Source organism: Zootoca vivipara, chromosome 2, assembly GCF_965207765.1.
Source record: "Zootoca vivipara chromosome 2, rZooViv2.hap1.1, whole genome shotgun sequence".
Classification (NCBI taxonomy): Eukaryota; Metazoa; Chordata; class Lepidosauria; order Squamata; family Lacertidae; genus Zootoca; species Zootoca vivipara.
Genome location: NC_142584.1, coordinates 110,945,121 through 110,972,197, shown reverse-complemented (window position 1 = coordinate 110,972,197; position 27,077 = coordinate 110,945,121). Strand labels below are relative to the sequence as shown.

The window sequence follows — 27,077 nt, the reverse complement described above, 5'->3', positions numbered from 1 at the left end:
TAATGTTCCCTTGCATCAATCAGATTTAGCTATACCTGCTTCAAAATAGGTATCCCCTTCTCTCATAGGCTACATCTCATTTGGTGCTTGCTAAACAGACGCGTGTGGCGCTGTGGATTAAACCACTGAGCCTAGGGCTTGCCGATCAGAAGGTCGGTGGTTCGAATCCCCACGACGGGGTGAGCTCCTGTTGCTCGGTCTCAGCTCCTGCCAAACTAGCAGTTCAAAAGCACGTCAAAGTGCAAGTAGGTAAATAGGTACCGCTCCGGTGGGAAGGTAAACGGCATTTCCGTGCGCTGCTCTGGTTCACCAGAAGCGGCTTAGTCACTCTGGCCACATGACCTGGAAGCTGTACGCCGGCTCCCTCGGCCATAAGAGTGAGATGAGCGCCGCAACCCCAGAGTCGGTCACGACTGGACCTAATGGTCAGGGGTCCGTTTACTTTAAACAACAAATAAGTAGGCCTCTTTGAAGAAAGGTGTTTTGCCTAGAATGTCATGCTGGTCTGCCTGCATAGAAACTATGAATGTTTTCTTTCCACTCCATCTCACTAACAGCTTGTAAAGGTTTTGTGAGGTAGGCAGGTAGAGAAGAAAAATAGAAATTAAGATCGGGGTGAGAACAGATACATGGATCTTCTCAACAACCATGATGCGCAATTACTGCCACTGTAAGAAATAAAGGTATAGCAGGAATTCTCAGATTGCCTATGAATGGAAGCTCATGTTGGTTTTTTCAGTTCTGTATTTGGACCAATATATACCAAACTGCAGGAGGCAGTGGAAGACAGGAGTGCCTGGCGTGCTCTGGTCCATGGGGTCACAAAGAGTCGGACACGACTGAATGACTAAACAACAACAACATATAATTAATCAAAGTAATGTAATTAATTTGTGGTATTAATAGTCACTCCTGGGGGAAAGCATCAATTAAGTCTTTACAAGCCTGGTTCCACCATGAAGTACATCAAGGAGCAAATTGATGGAGGCAGTGTTGCTGTGGCTTTTTGCCCAAACTAGAACTTTGAACATTGCAGTCTGGGTAAAAAAAGATAGCAGCCATAACCACAGATACTTTAAGAGTCCTCAAAACCCTGGAATGAGTCCTGGGTCTTAAATAGAATAGTTTATTATTATTATTAAGCACTAAGTAACAGCTGCTCTCTCTCTCCTACTAGGACTACTTGGGCCCACGAAGGGTGGATGTCCTTGAATCTGGGGCCTGGTTCTCTCAGACCTATAAAGAAGGCGCCCTGAGGAGCACGTTCCCACATTGAACCAAATAATTATCAGGATCCCAACAGAGCGATATCATCATGGCCTGTGAGGGAGCCATCTCCAGGTGACAGAGTGAGGTGGGCTTTGTCCCTGAGAAAAACCAAAGGCAGAAGTGTCTCTCCAGAAAGTGAGGCACCGGAGAATGTGAAGAGGGGAACTCCACTGTCAGCGTCGAAAAAGGCCACCCGACCCCCTTCAACGTTCAGAAAAACTCGGATCCTCTTGAGCTCCCCGCTCAGGGTCAGAGGAGAATAGTGGGGGTTGTTGGTGGCAGAGTATCTATTGCCCAGCTTCCCCACAGCCCAAATCCCTTCCTTCGAATTCAAGGACAGCACACCCTTTCTGCTCAGAGATTTCCTGGTGACCCCCACAGCCCACCCTCCGTCACTTCCCACAGCAAATTCCCAGAAGTGTCTGCCTGAGGTAAACCCCTCGCGTCCCAGCACAAAAGGAGTCTTGTCGAATCTCTCCGGGTTGTCCGGCCGCTCTTGGCACTCATCTCCCCATCTCAAGCTTTTGTGATCCTCAGACAGGATGAGGTTGGGATGAGCTGTGTCTGGGTCCAGAGTTATATGTTCTGTTGGGGATTCGGTGGGGTTATGAGGGAAGGAAAGAGAAGTCACTTTAACCAGGAGACAGATTTAAGACCTGATACAATCTCAAGAATGCTACTCCCTCTCAAATCAATAGAATTTCCATACAACCAGGGCTGGATTAAGACTTTAAGAGGCCCTAAGATTTTGCCGCCCCAGGATGCGGGTCATAATATTAATTATGAGCTATGGGAGAATTTATGGACAGTAAATATGAATCTTATGGCATGTTATGCAATAATAATAATAATAATAATAATAATAATAATAATATATTATTTATACCCCGCCCATCTGGCTGGGTTTCCCCAGCCACTCTGGGCGGCTTCCAACAGAAAAATGAAATAAAATAATCTATTAAACATTTAAAGGCTCCCTAAACAGGGCTGCCTTCAGGTGTCTTCTAAAAATCTGGTAGCTGTTTTTCTCTGATGGGAGGGCATTCCTCAGGTCGGGCGCCACCACCGAGAAGGCCCTCTGCCTGGTTCCCTGCAACATGGCTTCTCACAACGAGGGAACCGCCAGAAGGCCCTCGGTACTGAACGATGGGGGTGGAGACGCTCCTTCAGGTATCCTTCTTCATTAAAAGAAAATATGATGAAAATGACCCACTTATGGTACTTAAACACCTGCCAAACTAGTGAAAATATATAAAACAGAAAAAGCAAATGTTGGAAATGCAATGAAGTACAGTGGCACCTCCAGTTGCGAACAGGATCCGTTCCAGAGGTCCGGGCAGATCCCGAGGTTTATGCAACCCGAGGATCACTGTTATACGTGTGAGTGCAGCGGTAGACCGCTTCTGCGCATGCACGCAGGGCGAAACCTGGTCAAATACTTCCAGGTTTGCCGCTTTCACAACCTGAAGTTTACATAACCCGAGGGTTGCATAACCTGAGGTGCTATTGTAGAGGGATCTTTTTTCCACATGTAGTGGTCCTGTAATTAGGGAATTCTGGGAAGTAATTTACAATGTGTTTTAAAAGATATTTAAAAAACACCTTCCCCCCTAAAGCCTGAGACATTCCTCTTGGGAATGGTAACAACAGAAGTCCCTAAGAAACAAAAGAATTTATTATTATGTGCCACCACTGTGGCTAGAATCTTATTGGCACAAAGGTGGAGAACGAGTATGGCGCCCACTAAGAAAGAGTGGCAATTTAAAATGCTTCAGTATGCTGAATTGGCAGGTATAGGATAAGAGAAAAGGATAAAAGGAGGACTGGAAAATGTTTATTGAATATTTTAAGAACCAGTATAAACAAGTAAAGAACCTAGCAGGTATTGAGTAAATCCAGCAGAATAGGAGCTAACAGAAATTAACAGAGGAAGAAATGTGAAGATTAAAGATTTGGAATACCTGAAAAGCAAAGAAACCAGGGGAAGGGGAAATGGGGGGGGGGTCACCAGGTATTTAGTTGTATGCAGTGATTGGTATGAATAATTGGTGGTGGCTGGAGGGAAGGGAATGTGGGATGTGAGTATTTTGTTTCTGTATTAAAAATGCATGAACGATTTTGGTGCTCTCACATCTATCCAATTCAAAATAGAAACACTAGTAAACCATATATCATTTATTATTACTATTACAGTATTACTATTTTATTATTATTATTATTATTATTATTATTATTATTATTATTATTGTGTGTGAATATATGCAATTTTTCCATTAATTGTGGGAGCCTTTTTTGTGGAACGTGGTTTTGCTGCACCACGTGGTCCGTGGCAAATCCAGCAATGGAAAATTTCTGTGGTGCCTGCCTTTCCTTGAAGCCCTAAGCAGGCCCTTATTTAGCTTAATGGTTAATTAAGGCCTGCATTCAATGCATTCAGGATTGGGGCATTTCCCACAATTACCTGGACAGCCACTGTTAGGAGTGGATTCGATGAGCTTGGACCCCCTTTGACCTCAACAATGTGCTGCCATTAATGTCATGCTACGGAATTCAAACTACGATTAGGATGTAGCATGCAGTTGTATCACTGATCCCCCCCTTTACTCCAAAGAAAGCACAGCCTTCGAGACCTGGATTAGGTCTGGTCCGTGTGGAATAGTGTTTTAACCCTTTGTCGCCTATTGTGGCCCCAACCTGAACAGAGACCTCCTCCCACAAGCAATTTGTTGGTATGCAGGTACGCCTCAGGTCAACAGCAAAGGGCAAAGTCCCCACAAACTTCCTTCCCAAAGCTGCCCCACCACCACCATGGCTGAATCCTAAATCAGATCGGGGGACTGAGCTTACTTCTGGAGCCGGAAAAAAGCTCTGGCACAGCCGCCAGAGGAAAATATAGCTTGATCCTTAGTCTGATCCAGTAGAATAAGTTCTTTTATCTTCCTGACAAAGGGCTTCTTTTGGGATGAAGGGTGGGATAAAAATATAATTTTAATAATATTAATACAGTGGTACCTCATGTTGCAAACAGGATCCGTTCCGGCGGCCCGTTCGCAACAAGGCTGCAACATGAAGCGCCACATCTGCGCACGCACGTGACGCAATGCAGTGCTTCTGCGCATGCGCAAAGCGCGATTTAGTGCTTCTGCACAATGCACACAGGTTACGGATGCGCCAAACCCGGAAGTAACCCGTTCCAGGACTTCCGGGTTCGGTGAGTCAGTAATGTGAAAAGACACAACATGAAGTGGACGTATCATGAGGTATGGCTGTAATGATACTTATACAGTGGGACCTCAACTTACGAATTTAATCCGTTCTGAATGCACACTCGTAGGTCGAAAACTTCGTAAGTCGAGTTTCCCACAGGAATGCATTGGAAACGGAAAAATCCGTAAGTCGAGGAAACCGCATCTAAAAATTTGTTAGTCGAGGAAACCGCATCTAGCCGCGAACGGGTTTTCCGTTCGGATGTCGAAAAAATCGTAAGCGCGTCGGATGTCGAGTAAGTCGAGGTCCCACTGTATATCAATAGCCATGGAACTTTCCCTTAACTTTCCACGGATGGTTTCAGAGCCACCAGGACAGAACCATGAGATGACAATGAAAGTTCTCTCACAAGATTCACCTCCCGTAAATGTTTTCCCTCAAAAGCCGCCAAAATTTTACCTTCTTGCACCTTGACTCCAAATACCAGAGTGTCTGCGAAGGGAAAAAGAAGAGTGAGAGATTAAGATCACACTGCCGTGCCTAAAGCAAATCTTGTCAATATCATTTCATACATTTCCCCCCCCCCCATTTCAGTGGGAGGGTTAAGTAAAAACTGGAACATGTTTTTGATGGCGGAGAAGTATTCCCCTCAACTCTAATGTGACTCCTCCATCACCTTAAATTCAGCTCAGCCTCCTGAATTCCCATTTCCTCTCATCAGACTAAGAAAAGTCTGCAGCAGGCAGGGCCGGCCCTATGGCCAGGCTGGGTGGCGCAGGGCGCCACGGTGCCGGCCCGCTGGGGGGGGGCGCCACACAGCTGTGCCTGCCCGCCGGCCGCTCCGCCGCATTTTCGGCAGCCGCGCTGCGCGCTGAGCCCACCCGCCCGTCGTGCAGCAGTGCCCGCGGCAGCCACGCTGCGCACTGCACCCGCCCGCTGTGCTGGGAAACAGCGCGGGACGGGGCGCCGGAGGGATCTGTCACACCACGGCGCCAGAGGTGCTTAAGACGGCCCTGGCAGCAGGCCTGGGTCATTGTTATTTATTTATTCATTTATATACCGCTTGCTTGCCCAAATGGCTTCTCAGTGGTTTACATGTATGAAATCAATGATAAAAATATAAGCAATAAAACAATGTCATCAAAACACTGAAACATACATTCTAAACTAAAATATAATAACAAACGAGGCTAGGAGTAATGTCTCTTGATAGAGATTGTAGTTAATAAGGAAAAGGTAAAAGGTAAAGGACCCCTGGATGGTTAAGTCTAGTTAAAGGCGACTAAGGGGTTGTGGTGCTCACCTCGCTTTTCAGGCTGAGGGAGCTGGTGTTTGTCCACAGACAGCTTTCCGGGTCATGTGGCCAGCAAGACTAAACTGCTTCTGGTGCACGGGAGACTGTGACGAGTGCCAGAGTGCACAGAAACCCTGTTTACCTACCCGCTGTAGCGGTACCTATTTATTTACTTGCACTGGTATGCTTTCAAACTGCTAGGTTGGCAGGAGCTGGGACAGATCAGGATTCGAACTGCTGACCTTCTGATCGGCAATCCCAAGAGGCTCAGTAGTTTAGTTAATAACACCTGGCTGGAGCCTGTATTCACTAGTCAAGGTTGAACAGCCAACACAAGTGGTTAATGTTCTTTAAACGTATTATAAATTAAAGAAACTAATTATTAATTAGCAAGCAGCAGTTCTATTATATTTTGAAATAAATGCCTAATGTCCCTCAGTTACCTCAAGCCCTTTTCACCTCTTAGTGAGGAAGCAGGAGGCAGTTTTATTTTATTGGGTAGAAAAATCCCTACAGGTTTCCCCTTTTATCTCCACAAGGAAAAGGAACAGAAACTTACTCTTCTTTAAAAAAAATAAGGGAAGCCGAAAATAACTTTCCTTGCCACCCTTATAAGCTGCAGCTATGACTGAGAGCCGCCCCCCTCCCCCGGCCTCAAGCTCACTTTTGGACATGTAAGATGTTCTGTATCAAATCTTTGCATCCATTTCCCCCTTACCTTTGAACTGCTTCATGGCACCCTCTAGATAAGAGGTTTTATCGCAGAAGTCCCAGATCCTCCACTTCAGTTCAGGAGAAAAAGCCTCGGGATTCTCGAATGCCTCCTTTTCCTCACACCTGGCAGAACAACCATGTTAACCCATTGTCCATCCAACCCCGTATTCCCAAATAAGCCGAAAAAGAAAAGGATGTGTTGGGGAGACACTTCAGAGAGCCTGGAGGCAGAGAGGGGGGTGTATTGGCAAGGGGGCAATTGCCCCTCAATGATTTTTTCATTTTGGGGGGAAATGTAATGAAATTTATATACCACTTAGCTTTTTTTAAAGCCTCTAAACAGTTCACATAACATAAAACATTCACAGGAATATCAGCAGGCTTATAGAAAAAAGTAGACAACCTAATACCAATAATAAAACGGACAAAACACAGATAAAATAAACGGTTTTAAAAACAAATACACATAATAAAATAGCGCGGTCGAACATGTGAGGGAAAAATAGTAGCTCCATATGACACTGGCATGCTCAAAACTATTTAGCTGCCACCTACAGTCCAGGAGAAGGAGAGTGCCGTATATTCCGCCATATAAGACTGGGCGTATAAGACGACCCCCGACTTTTGCAGTTAAAATAAAGAGTTTGGGATATACTCGCCGTATAAGAAATATGACCTGGCATATAAGATGACCCCCGACTTTTGAGAAGATTTTCCTGGGTTAAAAAGTAGTCTTATACGCAGGAATATACAGTATCTACACACACACACACCACACACACAAACAAACACACACACACACCATGAATATGATGGTTGGTAGTGCCAATTGCCAGTTAAGCCACTTACCTCTGCAAGAAGCTTTTAATATCCTGCAGGTGAAAAGAGAGAGGCAAGGGAGAATTCAGTGTTTGCAGCAACCCACACTACAACGACCCTTTCAGCATTGAGACTGGTGCCCTCTGGGGACAAGGTGGCAGGACTTGCCAAGACAGCCCAGTCAAAAGCTGTAAGCCACCTTGAGTCCCATCAGGGAAAATGGTGGGGTATAAATATATAAATGTAAATATATACAGTAGACGGCTTTGGCCCTATATACCTGAAGGAGCGTCTCCACCCCTATCGTCCAGCCCGGACACTGAGGTCCAGCTCCGAGGGCCTTCTGGCGGTTCCCTCACTGCGAGAAGTGAAGGTACAGAGAACCAGGCAGAGGGCCTTCTCGGTAGCGGCGCCCGCCCTGTGGAACGCCCTCCCAGCAGAACTTTTAGAAGACATCTAAAGGCAGCTCTGTATAGGGAAGTTTTTAATACTGTGGATTTATAATTTGTTGGAAGCCACCCAGACTGGCTGGAGCAATCCAGATAGGCGGCAAATAAAGAATAAATTATTATAAATTATGTCTGGCCTGTGTCTTGAAATCTGGTAGTGCCTCTGACTTTCCTGAACCGGGCCCCTTCATTTCTTGAGTGGTTGAAGGAGCCACACAATTGCTAACTGGAGAGCAGCCCAGGCTGCGCTTCCACCATTTTACCTGCAGGAGCTCGCCGGCTGTCTGCTGGCGCTTCTTCTCCACCTCCCGGAGGACGCACTCAAGGGCAAAGAGTTCGCCGGACAGCTGGGCCATGCGCTCGTCTCTCTTCCACCTGATCTCCATCTCTGCTTGTTTCAGCTGGGCCAGCATGAGCTTCTCTTGCTCCTCCAGGAACTTGCGCAGCTGCCTGAACTCAAGCAACGTCTTTTTCCTCTTCGCTTTTGTTTGCTTCTGAAATAGGCAGACAGGAGGAGGAGAAAAGGAGGCGATCCCCCCCCAACAATGCATCCAGGGAGATCAACCTGGCAGCCCCACCTCCGGCCTACACCAGCTCCTCACCCCCAATACAGTCGTACCTTGGATCTCGAACAACTTAGTTGCCGAACCTTTTCGGCTCATCGAAAACTGGAAGCGAGTGTTCCAGTTTCCGAACTTTTTTTTGGAAGCCAAATGTCCAATGCGGCTTCTGATTGACTACAGGAGCTTCCTGCAGCCAATTGGAAGCCGTGCCTTGGTTTCCGGACGTTTTGGAAGTCGAACAGATTTCCAGAACGGATTCCGGTCAACTTCCAAGATACGACTGTACAGATATAGTCCTTCACTTCTCAATAAGAGCAACACTTACAAGCAAGACTTCGCTTTCCCTTTTTGTGTCTTCTTTGTACGACATAACTTTCTCCCTCTCTTTCTTCAGAGTCTCCAGGCAGCTGTAGAGACGATCCTGAAAAGAAACGAGGGAATGTTAATTTAATATACGTGCAGGAATTGATTGATGGATTGTTGTCTGAAAAGAAATTAAGTTTTATTTTTTAAAAAGCAAGTATATTATAATGTAAGGTTATTTTTAGTGTTTGAAGTTAAACTAGGATTAACTGTACCCCTTTCCCTTCCAATGTCTCAATAAATGAAACTGATCTGTAAAAATGTTACGAGAGACATTGCACATATTTCTGTAAACCAAGAAAATCCTTAATAAAAAAAACTAGGATTAACTGGGGAATACGATGCAGCACCAGCAACCACTGACACATCCAGTGGGGCATGTGGGAAGTCAGTTTTTTTTGGGGGGGGGTGTTTAATTTGTTTAGATTTAGGAAAATATTAAATTTGTTTTAATTTAATTTGTTTCAATTTGGCAAAAAATGAAAATCAATGAAACAAATGTGTCCAAAGGAACAAGGAATTTCATTTTGGTCAACTCTTCATTCACTATATATAGTCAAATCAAAAGCATCACTTAAAAAGACTTAAAGCATAGGCCAATTTAGGGCATCTTGAAATTTTCAACCTTCAAATTCTAAGAATGAGGGGTGTTAAAAAGTTTTAACATAACTTGGGGGTTCAAAAGGTTTCTGTTGTTGAATTAATATAATTTGGTTTCCCTTGGTAAGTAATATATGTGTGGCGTGGCATAAAAATCATTAGAAATGATTGCCAAGTAATTGCAGTTATATTATTATTATTATCAAGCATTACCTGACATTTTCAGAAGGCAAAATTGGAAATCTATGGTTTCCTGAAGCAGTTTGTGTGCAGCTGCTTCAACAAACGTAGACCTACCAAGCTAAATGTCGTCCAATCACAAAAATAATAGCACACACCCAAAAATATAACTTTAAGACCACTCACTGAAAGTTTTTGCAAAAATTAAGTTTCACCCCCTAAAATGACACTCCCTACCGGACCATGCCTGTAATCAGACCAATTGATCACAGCAAAACCTGCAAGAGTAGCTTGGATTTTTTTCCCCCAGCAAAAGATAACAAGAATCAACATGAGCTATATTTGGCATTCCCAAGAAAATGAAATGGATGCCATTATCAAGTTATTTCCCACCTTGTAACCTTGGACAGACTCCTCCGGCGGAAGCAGTGTGTGTGTCCAATGTTCTCCGGATTCTCGACAAAGCGCACACACCAATTTCTCGTCCTCTTTGCAGAACAGGCTGAGCTTTTCACCGTGGCTCTTGCACAGCTCCCTCTCCCCCAAATTCAGTGGAAGGAGTTTAATCCTTTCCACGATATTTGCCAGCTGCCAGTTTGCCCGGAACTTCCCTTTCTGGAGGATGGTGCTACAGACGGGGCACCTCAAGGTCCACAGGACGTTCCAGTTCACCGTGTGCTCCTTGATGCAACCCCAACAGAAGCTGTGGCCGCAGTTGACGCTCACAGGATCTGTGAAATACTCTTTGCAGAGGGGACACCTGGCTTCCTCCACTATGTAAGCGGACGGCTGAGCTGAGGCCATGGTGGGCAGAGACCCTCTAAGCCCCGTTGCTAAAGGATGTAGCTTGCGGGCCCTGTTAAGAGAACAGCAGGATAGCAACGGACTAGAGAAGGAAGAAATAACTCTTGTGAGATAATATTGTCCCCCATCCAACCACTACAAAGGCTCTAATTCTGCATGTTATTTCTTTGCCAATTTTATTTGCAACCTGTTCCTCATTGTTCACACAATCCCAGAGCAAGGGACAATATTAAAATACAGTGAAATAATATTTAGTTTAACTGCGACGACTGCATGCAACACACAGTCGTACCTTGGATCCTGAACCCCTTGCGAATCAAAGTGAAAGGTTTTCTGCTGCTCCAGAGAAGCGGACACGGAGCAATGGATTCAAACTACAGGAAAGTAGATTTCACCTAAACATTAGGAAGAACTTCCTGACAGTAAGAGCTGTTCGACAGTGGAATTTGCTGCCAAGAAGTGTGGTGGAGTCTCCTTCTTTGGAGGTCTTTAAGCAGAGGCTTGACAGCCATATGTCAAGAATGCTTTGATGGTGTTTCCTGCTTGGCAGGGGGTTGGACTGGATGGCCCTTGTGGTCTCTTCCAACTCTATGATTCTATGAAACGTTTTGTCTCCCGAACGCTGCAAACCCGGAAGTGAATGCTCTGGTTTGCAAATGTTCTTTGGAACCCGAATGTCCGCCGTGGCTTCCACGGCTTCCAATTGTCTGCAGAAGCTTCCTGCAGCCAATCGGAAACTGCGCCTTGGCTTCTGAACGTTTTGGAAGTTGAGCAGATGTCCGGAATGGATTCCATTCGACTTCTGAGGTACCAGAATGGAGAATGATGCCTCTCTACATCCCTAGCACATCCCTCAAGATATACCTCTCAGGCCACCCTCTCTCTTCTTTCTCGCAGGTTCGATGCACTTTTCCTGCTGTTGTTCCCTAGATATATGGGTAGCAAAGCTATTGAAGAGGTGAAAGAGTTCCAAGCACAGAAAATGGGGCCTGTGAATGACCATCAGCTCTGCTATCTGGGGCTGATAAGAGCCAATGGTCAACAATGTCTGGAGGGGGCCAGGTTGGGGAAGGATGAAGTTTTTGATGGTAAGAGCAGTTCCTACAGTAAAATGATCTCCATCGGAAGATGGTGGCCTCTCCTTCCTTGGAGGTTCTTAAGCAGCAGTTGGAGAGCCATCTGTCATGGATGCTTTGGCTGAGATTCCTGTACAGTAGGGGGTTGGACTAGTTGACCCTTGGGGTCCCTTCCCACTCTACGATTCTGTGACTCAATGAAAACGGCGTACCCAGAAATTCAGGGTTAGGATTTAGGTACTGGCTGACTGTAGCAAAACCTCTAACCTCATCGCTCAGCCTGGACACTGAGGTCCAACTCCGAGGGCCTTCTGGCAGTTCCCTCACTGCGAAAAGTGAGGTTACAGGGAACCAGGCAGAGGGCCTGCCTTGTGGAACGCCCTCCCATCAGATGTCAAGGAAATAAACAACTGTCTGACTTTTAGAAGACATTTGAAGGCAGCCCTGTTTTGGAAAGTTTTTAATGTTTGATGTTTAATTGTGCTTTTAATTCTGTTGGGAGCCGCCCAGAGTGGCTGGGGAAACCCGGCCAGATGGGCGAGGTATGTATGTATGTATGTATGTATGTATGTATGTATGTATGTATGTATAAATTATTATTATTATTATTATTATTATTACTGTATTCCAAATATTTAATTAAGTATTAAACAAGAAATGACAGTTGAAAACATTTAACAATAATACATCAAGATAACATAGAGAGGCACGGCTAAACAAAAATATTTTAAGCTTATTCAGCGAAGGGACCTGCCTGGTGTCAATAGGTTTCACAATGAAAGCTGATCTGGAGATCTCCTGGAAGAAATCCCCAAGAACTGACTTCCTGCAGTAAGGAAGGCAAAGGGGAAAACAGCACTTGCTTTAGGCAACTGTCATCTGGCCTCCCCGCAAACAAACCAAGAAAAACACCCAGCACCGCAGTTGACAACGACTAATCCTCGCAGCAAACAAGACAGAAGGAATGCTCAGCAGCAGGTGACTGGAAGGGCTTCTTTGCAGAGAATGAGCACACAAAGGCCTCTTGTGATCAGCGCTGCTGACCCACCAATCAGCGTGCAAATCGGGACTAGCCAGCGGCAACTCTCCGGCGCGATCCTAACCCCACTTACCTGGGTAGGCACAGTTAGGATCCCACCGCTGAGCGTCCCTCTTCTCTCAAAGAAGGGCAGGGCAGCGGTTCTGTCGTATCCCCGCCCTGCCCTCGGGTTCCAAGAGAGGCGCTTACGCATACGAATACATCTTGGCAGCGGTGTTAACCACAGAGTCATAGAATTGTAGAGCTGGAAGGGATCCAGAGGGTCATCTAGCCCAACCCCCTGCAATGCAGGGATCTTTTGCCCGGTGTGGGGCTCGAATCCCTAGAAAGCATCTATTCCATGGCAGAACCAGTACTGTCGAACCAGTAATGTGATGTAATAAATAAGGCACCTTCGTGGGTGCCTGCTTACCTGCGTGCAACCTGTTCAATCTAGGGAGACTTTCTCCTCGCTTCTTCCGCCCTCCTCTGCTCTTGGGCTACAAGAAGAGATACGTTCTCCGACCTGCACCCCCCCCCCCGCCTGCTGCCCCTGTTTCCTCTCTCCAGATCTCTTGGATCTGCCGTAGCTCCTGCTTCCTCAGTTCTCTGGACCCAGCCCTCGCTTGCACTCCGCCCCTGGACCGGTTAACCCCTTCCTAGCACTCCCTCCCGAAACAGGAGAAGGCGTGCATGCCAACAGCTCTTTTGTTCTGTTCATGGAATCGGAGAGTTGTAGTGCTGAGAGGGTCCAGAGGGTCATCTAATCCAACCCCCTGCAATGCAGGAATCTTTTGCCCGATGTGGGGCTCGAAACCACGACCCTTACTGCCTTTGCATCCCAAGGAGCTTGGTCAAGGTGGCATGCATGATTCTCTCCCTCTGTCTTATTATTTCCTGCAACGGCCCGCAAGGTTGGCTTGACTGAGAGACTGTGGCTGGCCTCAAAAGTCACCTGGTTTGAGTGGGGTTTTGAACCCTAGTATCTTGATGTGGGTGGCGCTGTGGGTTAAACCACAGAGCCTAGGGCTTGCCGATCAGAAGGTCGGTGGTTTGAATCCTTGCGACGGGGTGAGCTCCCGTTGTTTGGTCCCTGCTCCTGCCAACCTAGCAGTTCCAGAGAAGTGGACACGGAGGAATGGATTCAAACTTCAAGAAAGAAAATTCCACCTATACATTAGGAAGAACTTCCTGACAGTAAGAGCTGTTCGACAGTGTAATTTGCTACCAAGGAGTTTGGTGGAGTCTCCTCCTTTGGAGGTCTTTAAGCAGCGGCTTGACAGGCATATGTCAAGAATGCTTTGATGGTGTTTCCTGCTTGGCAGGGGGTTGGACTGGATGGCCCTTGTGGTCTCTTCCAACTCTATGATTCTATGAGTTCGAAGGCACGTCAAGTGCAAGTAGATAAATAGGTACCGCTCTGGCAGGAAGGTAAACGGCGTTTCCGTGCGCTGCTCTGGTTTGCCAGAAGTGGCTTTGTCATGCTGGCCACATGACCTGGAATCTGTACACCGGCTCCCTCGGCCAATAACACGAGATGAGCGCCACAACCCAAGTCGGTCACGACCGGACATAATGGTCAGGGGTCCCTTTACCTTTACCTCATGTCCATCAACTCTTAAGCCACTGTACCATTGTTTGAAGCCCCCACTCATTTGCAACCATAATTTACAGTTCTAGACAGGGAGAAACACTTTATTTTTAAAAAAATAATTGCTAAAGGTAATTGCTAAAGATGATTAAATTTGAAATTCAGAAAGGGGGGACTCGAGGAAGTCACTCAAAGAGGTGAAGGAAAAGGATGAATTGACAAAAAAACATATATATTGTTTGTTTTGTTGTTTTGTAGTGTAATTAGATGTTTTTATGTACTCGTTTGTGTTGTTATAAAATGAATAAAAAAACTGGGGGAAAAGAAAAAGGGAGAAACCCTTTAGACTTGCTGGATCAGACCGAAATACAACAAATTGTCTCTGAAAACCTGAAGGTGAGGGTGATGGGAACCCCCTGTTACATTCCAAGCGATGAGAGAAAAGAGCTGACCCTGCTTTTTGGTGAGTTTGTGGTGTCTACGGCTGTCTCTATTTTTTAGAGAGAGAGGGAGGGGGGGGGAATAGACATTTACTGAGATTAGGGAAAAGCGAGGCCAGCCTGCCCATGAGGCAAGGTGAGGCGATCACCTCAGGTGGCAAACCCAGCCTCCTCCACACACCTGCCTGCCTCCACCATGCCTGGTAATATCCCAGAGATGGCTTCCTTTGCTGCAGCCCCTACATTGTGAAATCGCCTCCCCTGAGAGTGATGCATATTTAGTTATTTCATTTATATTTCACCCCTTCGCCCAAGAAGCTCCATGTAGCATGCATGGCTCTCCTCACCCTCAACTGAATCCCCATAGCAGCCTTGCGAGGTAGGCCACCCAAGGCCTACCCTGTGAACATTGTGGTGGACTGCGGGTTTGAACCCTGGCCTCTCAGGTCACTGCACTCAGAAGCAGAAATGTGAATTCACCCTAAGAAATCACAATATACTTTTAACGTGGGCTCCCCCCCCCCCGGCAGTAGCTCTCATGTGATTGGCTGACTGTGAGTCACATGAGAGGCATTCCGTTCTGTTGTGACTGTTATTCTAGTAACTGTCGTTTTTTAAAACTGCCTTCTCTCTGTGTATGTGAGAGAGGCTGGCTGCTGAGAGAGGCAATGTTGTGTCACTGATCTGTCTGATGTGTCTGATGTGTCAGTTCCCTCGCTGCGAGAAGCCAAGTTACAAGGAACCAGGCAGAGGGCCTTCTCGGTAGTGGCACCCGCCCTGTGGAACGCCCTCCCACCAGATGTCAAAAAGAAAAACAACAACGAGACTTTTAGAAGAAATCTGAAGGCAGTCCTGTTTAGGGAGGCTTTTAATGTTTAATCGATTATTTTATTTTTCTGTTGGAAGCCGCCCAGAGTGGCTGGGAAAACTCAGCCAGATGAGCGGGGTTTAAAGAATAAATAAATAAATATATTATTATTATTATTATTATTATTATTATTATTATTATTATTATTATTATTATTAGAAACCTGTGCAGGAGCTCTCTGTAAGGAACAAAGAGAACACTGCTGAGGTGAAAGTAAAACTCTGACACAAGTCTCAACAGTTATGTTCTTAAGTCTAAGTAAGAAGAATTTAGTCTACAATTCAAGTGGGAGCATACCCATGTTTGAATAAGCATGAGATTGTAAATATATTCTTCTCATATGTTCATGGAAGCAAAGTTCTTCTGAATATAAGTCTGGACATTGTATAATGGTGTAGTGGTTAAGAGCGATGGACTCGTAATCTGGGGAACCAGTTCGCTTCCCTGCTCCTCCACATGCAGCTGCTGGGTGACCTTGGGCTGGTCACACTTCTCTGAAGTCTCTCAGCCTCACTCACCTCCCAGAGTGTTTGTTGTGGGGGAGGAAGGGAAAGGAGAATGTTAGCTGCTTTGAGACTACTTCGGGTAGTGATAAAGCAGGATATCAAATCCAAACTCCTCCTCTTCTTTACAAAGAAGCTATCAATCACCTAGAAGAGTTATTTAGCTTCTTAGATGTAAGCTACTCTGTTACTTTGGATATCATTAAAATTTGTGGAATCCCCTCCCCCGACAGTGATGTTTATTTATTTATTTATTTATTTATTTTTTAAATTAATATCCCATCTCTATTTATCTTCCTGTCATCATGGGGTTCCTTGGAGGAAGGGTGTGTGTGCAGCATCTGTGGCTGCTGTTTTTCTGAGTCTGAAATGAAACACGAGCATATATACTTTTGCGATGCTGCTTCTACGAGGAGGTGCGAGGTGAGCTTATCGACACTATACTGGCAGAGCTACCTGGACGCTCAGATAATTTCTATATAGAGTGGCTTCTTTCCGACGCTAACTCTAATGTGTCAGCGGAGGTAGCCAAATTCTGTGCTAGAGTCATAAAAATTCGGTCTAATCTAAATAGCAGTGTCCAAATATATTCAGAACATCTTCAGGACTAGCTAAAGAGGACCCAGTGTTATTAATTGCTGTAGTATACCTCCCTAAGTAGTAACACTCATTTTAATCTGTTTTCTTTTAAACAATTTTTAAAACCTATAATTATTGCCTATTTTTAGATTATTACTGTTTTTCTTTTATTGTTTTATGTATTGCATATTTATGTGTGCTGGTCAAGAACCATAATCAATCAATCAATCAAAACATGAGCAATAGGAAGCAAAACCTTTAATAAAACTAAACATCTCAAACACATGAAACACACCCCAGAGTCATATATATACAAAATATAAAAGCAGAAGTGCTCCTTGAAAATCTGTAGAACGGATTGCCTAATCCTGAACTACCAATTATACTAGGGAGATGTCTCACCATCCCCTAGAATTTGCTCTGTCTTCTCAATATAACTTTTATTTAGCAGGCTCTTCATTTCCAGAGGGACACTGGCGCAAGAGCCGGCAATAAACCCAGATGCCAACTTTGCTGCCCCGTACACCCGGACAACATCATTATTGGCCCCAATAACAACAAGCATACCATCTCAGGCCTATTTAATTGTCCATCTTCCAACATTATATATGCCATCAAATGCCAACAGTGCTCTCTATATTGCACAAACAGGACAAACCTTACGCCAGAGGAAAAATGGCCATAAATCTGACACCAGGAATCATAAACCAGAGAAACAGGACTTCAGTTTCCCAGGATATTCTATACAAGATCTTAAAGTAGCTCTAAAAGAATTTTAGAGATACACTTGAAAGAGAAGTTGCTGAATTACAACTCATTACCAAACTAAAAACTATGGAGAGACCTGGTCTGAATAGAGAGATTGGATTCATGTCCCATTATACATGCTGAAGGTACCGGTAATTTTGGTCATCTATCCCTTTAAGAATCTTGTAACCAACTGTCATCATTAACAGTCATCAATAGTTATAAGGTTGTAGCGACCTCTGCTTCAGAATATCTGAAGAAGTGTGGATACACACGAAAGCTCATACCTAGAAAGCTTATACTTAGTTGGTCTTTAAGGTGCTACTAGAATTATTTTTTAAAAAATTGTGAAAGATTCTTTTAAAGACTGTCTTAAGACAAAAAAGTCTTGATTCTCTTAAGGGAGTTCTTTTTGGATCATCTTTTAATATTTTTTTTTAAAAAAAACAAAAACAGACCAACATGGCTACCTATCTGAATCGTTTCCAGAGGGGACGCTGATGTAGAAAACCACATCGGTGACTCTGAATAGAATGGAAGAAGACTGACTTTTTAGTTTTTGCACTTCAGGATCTGCCTCAAGAGATTAATGTTCTCTCCAAGGAGAAGCCAGATTTGCAGGTGAGCGATTGGCTAGTATTTGTGTCAGTCATGATACACCTTCCCATTTTCAGGCCGGTGACGTGGACGGTAATGATTGGGTGACTCTTGTGTCAGTTAAGACACCAACCTGTTGGCCCTCCCTACTCTCCAGTCATGCTCACTACATGGGTCAGTGAAGGAGCTAAGCAAGCAAAAAAATAATAATCAAGTCCTGTTTTGATGTACGTCTTATGTTTGTTTTTCCCCCGCCCCTTAGGCAGAGAGTGTCAGGTGGGCTTTACGGGGCACCCAAAACAAAGGCAGGAGGGTCTCTCCTGAGAAGGGGGCTGCAGAGAATGTGTAGAGGAGGGCTGCCGTATCTGCATCGTAAAAGGACACCCGTCCCCCTTCACAGTTCAGGGTCACTCGGATCCTCTCAGGCTCCTCGCGGAGGGTCATAGCAGTGTGGGAGGTGTGGGAGGCGGCCTTGTATTCGCCTGACCACTTCCCCAGACCCCAGACCCCTTCCTCAGGACCGAATGTGATCTGACCCTTCCTCTTCACAGACTTCCTGGCCACCCCCACAGCCCAGCCCACCTCACTCCCCACAACGACCTCCCAGAAATGTCTTCCTCCTGTGAACGCCTCACGTCCCAGCACATAGGGATGCTTGTCGAATCTCTCGCAATTGTCGGACAGATCTTGATCCTCATCGCCAAATCTCACTCTCTTACGATCCTCAGACAGGATGAGGCGGGGATGGGCTGTGTCCGGATCCAGAGTTACGTTTTCTGTGGAAGCAGATGAGGAAAGGGAAGAGAAGCCGGGAGACGGGCTTATGTCTCGACACGTGACAGGAATAACATTTCCTCCCGAATCAGCAGGGCTTCTATGCGCTGCATTTGGAAACGAGATGCTTCCGTTTGTTAAAAATAACAATTCACATTTACACGGGGCTTTTTAGTTCTTCAAAGCATTTCACATATGCTATCTACTTTTAAACCTTACAAAGACCCTTAAGGCAAATCCGTATTATTATTCCCATTTTTCAGATAGGAGGACTGAGGGTGACAAGATCAATCGGTGAGTAGGTGGCAAAGGGGGAGATTCAAAGCAGGGAGTCCCTGATTCATAGCTCAATCTTTTCAGCCAATGTTCCAACAGAGACCTCGCTTGAAACCTCTGGAAAAACTGCCAGCGAAAGATATCCTCCTTGTGAGGAAGACCCAGGTTTCAAGTATTCATTTAAATTACTTTCTAACCTGCTATTTGAGGCAGTTCACCAAAAAAAAAGTCAACAGAGCTATTTCTGTGCTTTCCCACAATGGGGGTGGGTGGATTACTTAGGCTCTCTCGACACTCCCCAAGTGAAGTGGCCAATTTGAGTCTCCGTAAGCACCTGTTTGGGTCACCAGCCCCCAGGTTATGTGGCTGGGCTTGGGCATTTTATTGCCAAAATCCAGGTCTGGGGGGGCTTGCACTTGGGGAGCAAGTCTTGACGCTTCCCTTTTCTGGCTGTTGGAATATCCCTTTTGTTGGTGTACAGCACTAGGCCAGGCTGAACGTCTGCCTCCACATCCAGCAATTTCTCCCTCATGTTGGGAGATTGGGGGTGTGGGCAGGGGAGGGTTAATGGAGCCAAAAACGTCTGCCTTCATAGTCCTGGCAAAGTGCCTGCACACAGGTGAAACTCGGAAAATTAGAATATCGTCGAAAAGTGCATTTATTTCAGCAACACAACTTGAAAGGTGAAACCAATATATGAGATAGATGCATGACATGCAAAGCAAGATATGTCAAGCCTTTATTTGTTGCAATTGTAATTATTTGTCATTAGGCGGGTCAATTATAAATGGAATGTAATTAATGAAATGTCGTAGCGATGTTTATTTTTGTATTATTGTAACTATTTGTTTTATTACTGTGGAATTTCCAAAAGAAAGCATTTGTAAAAATTAGAAGAAAAATAAAAAATAAGAAGTTGCATTACTGAAATAAATGCACTTTGTGACGATATTCTAATATCCCGAGTTTCACCTGTACATGGTTTTTCTTAGAGAGAGACCAGGCTAAATGATTATGGAATACCTGGAGATCCTGAGAGAGGGAATGTTCCCCCTGCGAGTGATTATGTCATCCCAATGTCTTGGCATGAAGAAAAACTGGCATTTGAGTGAGAGACAGAAAGACCTGAATTTTGGCTGTGTTGGTGCTAGCTGCCTCTTCCTGAAGGTCTGATGCAGACTTGGCTGCTGGAGAACTAAAGCAGCGAACCTATGCTCAACCCATGTACATTGGTGAATGAATTTAAAGGCCCCCATTGAGAGACTCAAAGGAAACCCATTGGACTGAACTGTGCCAAAAACGCATGTGAAGGATAAATCCTTGGAACTTCTCTTTCCCATAGTGATGTGGGGGTGATTGTACCACACCCAAATTAAAATATATAGGTTCTTCTGAACAGTGAGAAGCCTGCGAAGGCAGACAGGGAGCACATTTTGGGAATAGAGCCCCACTTTGTCCAGCGGCCTCGTCTTTTGAGAGGCGGATATCATCTCCTCTGGAAATATGGGCCACCATCAGACTCCAAAAATAACATACCTTGCTGCAGCTGAAATCCAGATCCCAGAGATTCTGTGGAAGAAGAAAAAAGAACACTGTCATCCTCACAACGAATCTGGTAACAACACCACAATATTGCAGCATGCAATAATAATAATAATAATAATAATAATAATAATAATAATAATTTTTTATTTATACCCCGCCCATCTGGCTGGGTTTCCCCAGCCACTCTGGGCGGCTTCCAACAGAAAAATAAAACACAGTAATCTATTAAACATTAAAAGCCTCCCTGAACAGGGCTCCCTTCAGATGTCTTCTAAAAGTCTGGTAGTTGTTTTCCTCTTTGACATCTGTTGGGAGGGCGTTCCACAGGGCAGGCACCACCACCGAGAAGGCCCTCTGCCTAGTTCCCTGCAACTTGGCTTCTCGCAACGAGGGAACCGCCAGAAGGCCCTCGGTGCTGGACCTCAGTGTCCGGGCAGAATGATGGAGGTGGAGACTGGACCTGAGGTATACTGGACCGAGGCCATTTAGGGCTTTAAAGGTCAGCACCAACACTTTGAATTGTGCTCGGAAACGTACTGGGAGCCAATGTAGGTCAATGTAGGACCGGTGTTATATGGCCTCGGTGGCCACTCCCAGTCACCAGTCTAGTTGTAGTTTCCAGGTCACCTTCAAAGGTAGCCCCACGTAGAGCGCATTGCAGTAGTCCAAGCGGGAGATAACTAGAGCATGCACCACTCTGGCTAGACAGTCTGCAGGCAGGTAGGGTCTCAGCCTGCGTACGTATAAGTGAGGACAAGGATGATATGTTGGTGCCAAGGTTCAGCCCTAACCTTAAAACATCACGTTTTCTCAGTGAGAGAGCAGGTCCTCCACCCAGAAAGTCCCCCCCCTAATCTCCAGCATCTACAAGGAGCCTCTTGCTCTTTTACAACCCCCCCCCCCCAAGGTCATAATAAAAGAGGGGGCAGCAATCCAAACAGAAGTGACAGGGTTCCACTGCCCAGCTACCAACAGACTCACAGAACTGTAGATTTGGTACCCCAAGAAGTCATCTAGTCCAACCCCCCTACAATGCAGGAATCCTGCCTACAGCCATCCCTGGGTGGGCTTGAACCAGCCACCTTCTGGTTAACAGCCAAGATGCATATTGCACCACCTGAGATTTGTGCTTGGGAAATGTGAGACTTGGGAAATGCATGAGATTACGTCTCAGCACCTGTGCAGATCCAAGGCCTGGATGAGGCCTTGGGAAAGGACGGATCCTCCAGCTCATGAGCACAGGGGCTAAGTGATTTGAGAAGTCCCCTCTTCGGCAAGGGGATGGGGTGTTTTGGCTGTTTCTTCGAGATGTTTGCTGCCGTTGGGAAGATGGGCTGTTCTTTAGCAGTGCCCACTGCTCATGGCAGGGAATGGCCGTGGCCTCGTAGAAAAGCACCAGCTTTTACACACAAAAGGTGTGAGGGACAGAAGCTATAGGCAAGTCCCTCCCATCTTGAGTACCAGCTCATCTCCCAGGGCCAGTACCAGTGGGGAGGGAGAGAGCTATAGCGGAGATTCAGGAAGTGGTGTCCGAGGCTCAGGCAAGGTAGCGGAGCCCATGCCCAGCGTGGGAAGGGAAGCGGGAGGCAAGGGAAGGAGGCCGATCCCGCCCACCCCGGAATTGCGCCGTAAACGAAGGGGGCGGAGATTCAGTATTCCGAGACTACTTTGCTGGAAGAAAATGCGCGAACCTCCATTCGGAGGTTCTGACACCTGACCGACAATATGTACATAGTACTGCTCTGCACTGTAAATACTCAGCACTAATAAAAGAATGAAAAGACAACGCGTGGAGGAGTCGTTACTCTAGAGTAGCCGCTAACGCGCCTGTGACAAAAGGTCTCAGATTCAATCCCTGGAATCTCCAGGAAGAGATGGGAGAAACCCCTGCCTGGAATCCTGGAGTGGCTGCCACCCAGTGTAGACAATACTGAGTGAGATGGAGCAATGGCCTGACTCAGCCTGAGCCAGGTCCCTTTGCCGATTCACTCCCTGCTCCTATCCTTAAGCAATGGCAGATGCCGAGGGACTAATTGGTATAAAGGTAAAGGGACCCCTGACCATTAGGTCCAGTCGCGGACGACTCTGGGGTTGCGGTGCTCATCTCGCTTTACTGGCCGAGGGATCCGGCGTACAGCTTCCGGGTCATGTGGCCAGCATGAGTAAGCCGCTTCTGGCGAACCAGAGCAGCGCAAGGGAATGCTGTTTACTTTCCTGCTGGAGCGGTACCTATTTATCTACTCGCACTTGATGTGCTTTCGAACTGCTAGGTTGGCAGGAGCTGGGACCGAACAACGGGAGTTCACCCTGTTGCGGGGATTCAAACTGCCGACCTTCTGATTGGCAAGCCCTAGGTTCAGTGGTTTAACTCACAGCGCCATCCGCATCCCTACTAATAGGTATAAATGAGCAGAATCAGTTTTGTAGGAGGGAGTTTTGACTAGAGCCTTTTTCCATAATGGAAGATGATTGTCTTTTCTTTTGCACTCAGCTCTTTCATTTTCCTGGCACTGCTAATATTACAAGCAACCTGGAGCCTTTTATGAACATTTTTTCTTAAATGCCCACTATGAACCATGGAAGCCATTCTTGGTACCTCTGAACTGCTTCATGACACCATCCAGAAAGGGATTTATATCGCAGAAGTCCCAAATCCTCCACTTCAGGGCAGGAGGAAAAGCCACAGGGGGATCCTCAAACTTCTCCTGATACCTAGGGGAGAAGAACAAGGTCAACTCACCATCCCTCGAACACAAAGAGCTTTCTGAAAAGCCAGGTGCCTCATCTTGATGTCAGCTCATCTCCACATTAGGGATACATCATGGTGAGCTGAGATCAGGGTTTTTAGCACATGATGAAAAGCAGCATGCAGGTGGCTTGCAGATCTACAGTGGAACCTTGGTTCCTGAACATAATCAGTTCTGGGAGTCCATTCGACTCCCGAAACGGTTCGGGAACCAAGGTGCAGCTTCCGATGGCCGCAGGAGCTTCTTACAGCCAATCAGAAGCCGCACCAGACATTTGGCTTCCAAAAAATGTTAGAAAACAAGAGCAGTCACTTCCGGTTTTTGATCATTTGGGAGCCGAGGTTCCACTTTACTGCACAAATTATGATGCAGCCCCAAAAGCAAGGACTTATTATATATATACGTAGAAGCAAAAGGATTATGCTACAATGTAAAAATAGATGTTATTTCATTTTCTGGAAGTGAATAAAAAATAGGGTCTTTAGGCACCAAGGACTAGAATAATTTAACGTGAACCATTTTAAAAGAGAGATCAGGGGGGAAACAACAGTTTTTCCGCAAGTGCAATGAGTTTTCCGACCAACGTGAAGTGCTTTTGTTTGCTTACCTCTGCAAGAAGCTTCCAATGTCCTGGAAGGAAAGAAGAGATTGAATTCAGTGGAGGCAATTCGGAGCAACAGAAGGAGGGAGAGAAAGACAGGGCGGGAAAAGAGAGGGGCTTATTCTCTCAGTACTTTTATACTGATTGTGAGCTGGCCCAGGGAGACGGAACCTTCTGCTTTTTCATTAACCTTTAAACATCAACCTTCAAGATGAGAAGGATGCCAAGTGATGGAAAGTCCACCCCATCTATGAACTGGCAAGCAAGGGCCCTCGGACTCAGCATCCCACAACCAGTTAGTTAGGAAGCTCAGAAGCAAGACCAGGCCTGACCTGCAGGAGTTCACTCGCTGGTTCCTGAAGCTTCTCCTCCATCTCCCAGATGAGGCTGTCAAGAGAGGAGAGTTCCCCAGAGAGTCTGGCTAGGTGCTGCTCCCTTTTCTTGTCGATCTCCTTCTCCACCTCTGCCATCTGGAACAGAAGACGCTTTTCTTGTTCTTCCAAAAACTGGTGTAGACTTCTGAACTCAGCCATTGTCTTTTCCATCTCTGCTTTCATTTGATTCTGCAACAAGTAGGCAGAAAAATAAGGACAGCTTGCCAACAGCAGGATTGAATATAGCCTGACTTTGCAGCTTCAGGTCAGTTAAGAGAATTCCCTTAAAAGGGCTCTTTCGGAGACATCACACCAATGTTCACAAAACCTTGCACACACACACCCAACACTTAGGAATGCTCTTTTGTGAACTTTTTTAGGGTGGGAGTTCTGGCCACTCCAAATAGTAGAGAAACACATACGGTATTTATGCATTTCATTTTTCCAGGTATTGATTCTTGGTTACAGCATACCCGTCAACTCCTGGACTGAAAAATCCAGGATCAGCAGCGGCGGGACACCGGAAGTCGCTTCTACACATGTCCAGACATGCGTAGAAGCGACTTCCGGTGCTGCTCTGCTCGATTTTTGAAAATCTGGGGAATTACGGGATATTTCGCCATTCGGGACAACAGCGGGAAATGCCTTTAAAAACAGGGGTTTCCTGCAAAAAACGGGAGACTTGGCAGGTATGGGTTACAGGTCTGTTATAGAAATGGTGGTGGTTTGGATGATATCTCATAATTTGTTGGAAGCCATCCAGAGTGGCTGGGGCAACCCAGATTATCAGTGTTTGTGGTTTTTGTGTGTGTGTGTGTGTGCGCGCTGTCCTCTTCCAAGTCTACGTTTTTATAACATAAGATGGGGGTCTCTAGTAGAAGAAACTCTTGAAGTGATTAGTCTAGTGTCTGTTTAGTTACTAGCCCCAGCCCAGCCCGTTAAGCATTATTTTTACATGTCTAAGGAGTTGGTGAAGTACAGGTACCATGCTACCATGAAAACAACTAGCTAGTGATTCCAGGGCAAGCCAGGCCCTCCTCCTCCCTCACCTGACTGGAGGGCAACTCATCCTAGGGGAAAGATAATAACAGGCCAGGTGGGAAGTCGGGAGATGTCTGCCTTGCTTTCTGTGCTGAAACTAAAGCTACGAATCTGGGGTCCCCCTTGAAACTTAAGAGGGGAGCAAGATCCATTGGTGCTGGGCCCATGAGCCCTTCTATCTTATGCTCAGCTTACAGGTGTGTAATAGGGACGTGGGTGGCACTGTGGTCCAAACCACAGAGCCTAGGGCTTGCAGATCGGAAGGTCGGCAGTTCGAATCCCCATGACGGGGTGATCTCCCATTGCTTGGTCCCTGCTCCTGCCAACCTAGCAGTTCGAAAGCACATCAAAGTGCAAGTAAATAAATAGGTACCGCTTCGGCGGGAAGGTAAACAATGTTTCCGTGCACTGCTCTGGTTCACCAGAAGCGTCTTAATCATGCTGGCCACATGACCTGGAAGCTGTACGCTGGCTCCCTCAGCCAATAAAGCGAGATGAGTGCCGCAACCCCAGAGTCGTCCGCAACTGGACCTAACGGTCTGGGGTCCCTTTCCCTTTACCTTTACCTTCTGATCAGCAAGCCCTGGGCTCAGTGGTTTAACCACAGCGCCACCTGGGTCCCTACCTTTACCTTTACAGATGTGTAAATAAAACCATGTATCACAAATACCAAGGGGGGGAATCAAACTGAACCAGAGGGAAGTGCTTTCACTGCTCAGAGAGTGGGGTGCTTGTAACAATACTTTTCGGCTTCCTGGGGATGTTGACACTTACGAGCAGGTCTTGGCTTTCCTCTTCAGTGTCCATTTTAAATGCCACGATCTTCTCCTTCTCCTTCCTCAGATGGCCTAAGCATCTACAGATCTGGTTCTGAAGAGAAAACAAAATTCCAGTCTGGTTCTATTTTCTTTTCCTGCTGAGTTTTAGGGTGCATGCAAGAGGGAAGTTGAACAATATGGCTGCCCTGCGTTCCAGGGTCTTTTGTGGAGATTCCCAGGCTGGCTTATTTATCCCAGTGGATTAAAGAAGACAACCAGATCCAATATGGGTTTAACACAACTCCCTCCATCCCCTTGAGAGACTGCTTCAGACCAACTCAAGCTCCAGGTTTTGAAGAGCTGTCCTACATTACAGCACAAAAAAAGTGTGTGTGTTTGTGTTTTGGGGGTGTTCCTCCTCGGAGGAAAGCAGAGACATTTACAAATCGAATCATAATAAATTATGAGCATTTCCCACAATTTTTGCTCTCTCACGTCACCCAGCCCTGCCCTCCTCCATCATTCAAGACCCACTGCCTTTTCCTACCTTGTACTCCTGGGACACCTCCTCTAGCGGAACCACCTCGTGGCTTTTGTGCTCCTTGGATCTTTCACACACCAGACAGATGGGGCTTTCGTCCTCCTTGCAGAAGCACTTCAGGGCCTCCTTGTGCTTCTCGCAGACTCTTTCCTTTCGTTCCTCCCGCTTTCTTCCATAGAAATCCCCACGGAGCATCTTGGCTTTTTCTGCAACATTTGCCAGCGACCGATTGGGGATGAGGTTCTTGTGCTGAAGTGTTATCCTGCACTCAGGGCAGGAAGCCTCTCCTTCGGATTTCTCCCAATACTGGTTCAGGCAGGGCTGGCAGAAGTTGTGCCCGCACTCCGGGATGATCACTGGATCCTTGAAATACTCCAGGCAGATGGAGCAAGTGGCTTCCTCGAAGAGATCCTGCACGGGACCCGCAGAAGCAGCCATGGCTGCTGCTTCCCCAGGAAAAGAGAGTTGCTTTCGTTTTCTTTCTTGCCTGCCAGCAACTGGGCGTGTTTCCTTTGCAGGAAGGAGATGACGCAAGATCTCTCCGGAGTCTTACATGAAATTTTTTTTAAAAAAAAAAACACAATAGGGAAATTGTTCGTGGCTGACTGCTCATTTAGGCAGGCATTTTCCGATGACAGCTGGAGATAAGTGAAAATTTTGTGTTGTTATGAACTTCACAACATCCTCAAATCACACTGAAAGCCAGTGAATGAATCTGAACCTCTTAAGCTCCTCCCAC

General features: G+C 46.1%; 2 protein-coding genes across 2 annotated transcripts; both read right to left on the bottom strand.

Annotated features, from left to right (window-relative positions):
* Positions 1-865: 865 nt before the first annotated feature.
* Positions 866-12,937, bottom strand: LOC148687063 (E3 ubiquitin-protein ligase TRIM10-like). Its single transcript, XM_088663665.1, has 8 exons — positions 12,790-12,937; positions 9,852-10,314; positions 8,641-8,736; positions 8,016-8,246; positions 7,334-7,356; positions 6,489-6,607; positions 4,936-4,968; positions 866-1,854 (listed from the first exon to the last, which is right to left on the bottom strand). Exons 2-8 carry the CDS (start codon positions 10,260-10,262, stop codon positions 1,289-1,291), a joined length of 1,479 nt encoding a protein of 492 aa, XP_088519791.1. The 5' UTR covers positions 10,263-10,314; positions 12,790-12,937; the 3' UTR covers positions 866-1,288.
* Positions 12,938-16,580: 3,643 nt separating this feature from the next.
* Positions 16,581-26,842, bottom strand: LOC118080117 (zinc finger protein RFP). Its single transcript, XM_060270947.2, has 7 exons — positions 26,345-26,842; positions 25,814-25,909; positions 23,957-24,187; positions 23,631-23,653; positions 22,873-22,988; positions 20,268-20,300; positions 16,581-18,457 (listed from the first exon to the last, which is right to left on the bottom strand). The coding sequence occupies exons 1-7, from the start codon at positions 26,774-26,776 to the stop codon at positions 17,940-17,942; spliced, it is 1,449 nt and encodes a 482-aa protein (XP_060126930.2). The 5' UTR covers positions 26,777-26,842; the 3' UTR covers positions 16,581-17,939.
* Positions 26,843-27,077: the final 235 nt, after the last annotated feature.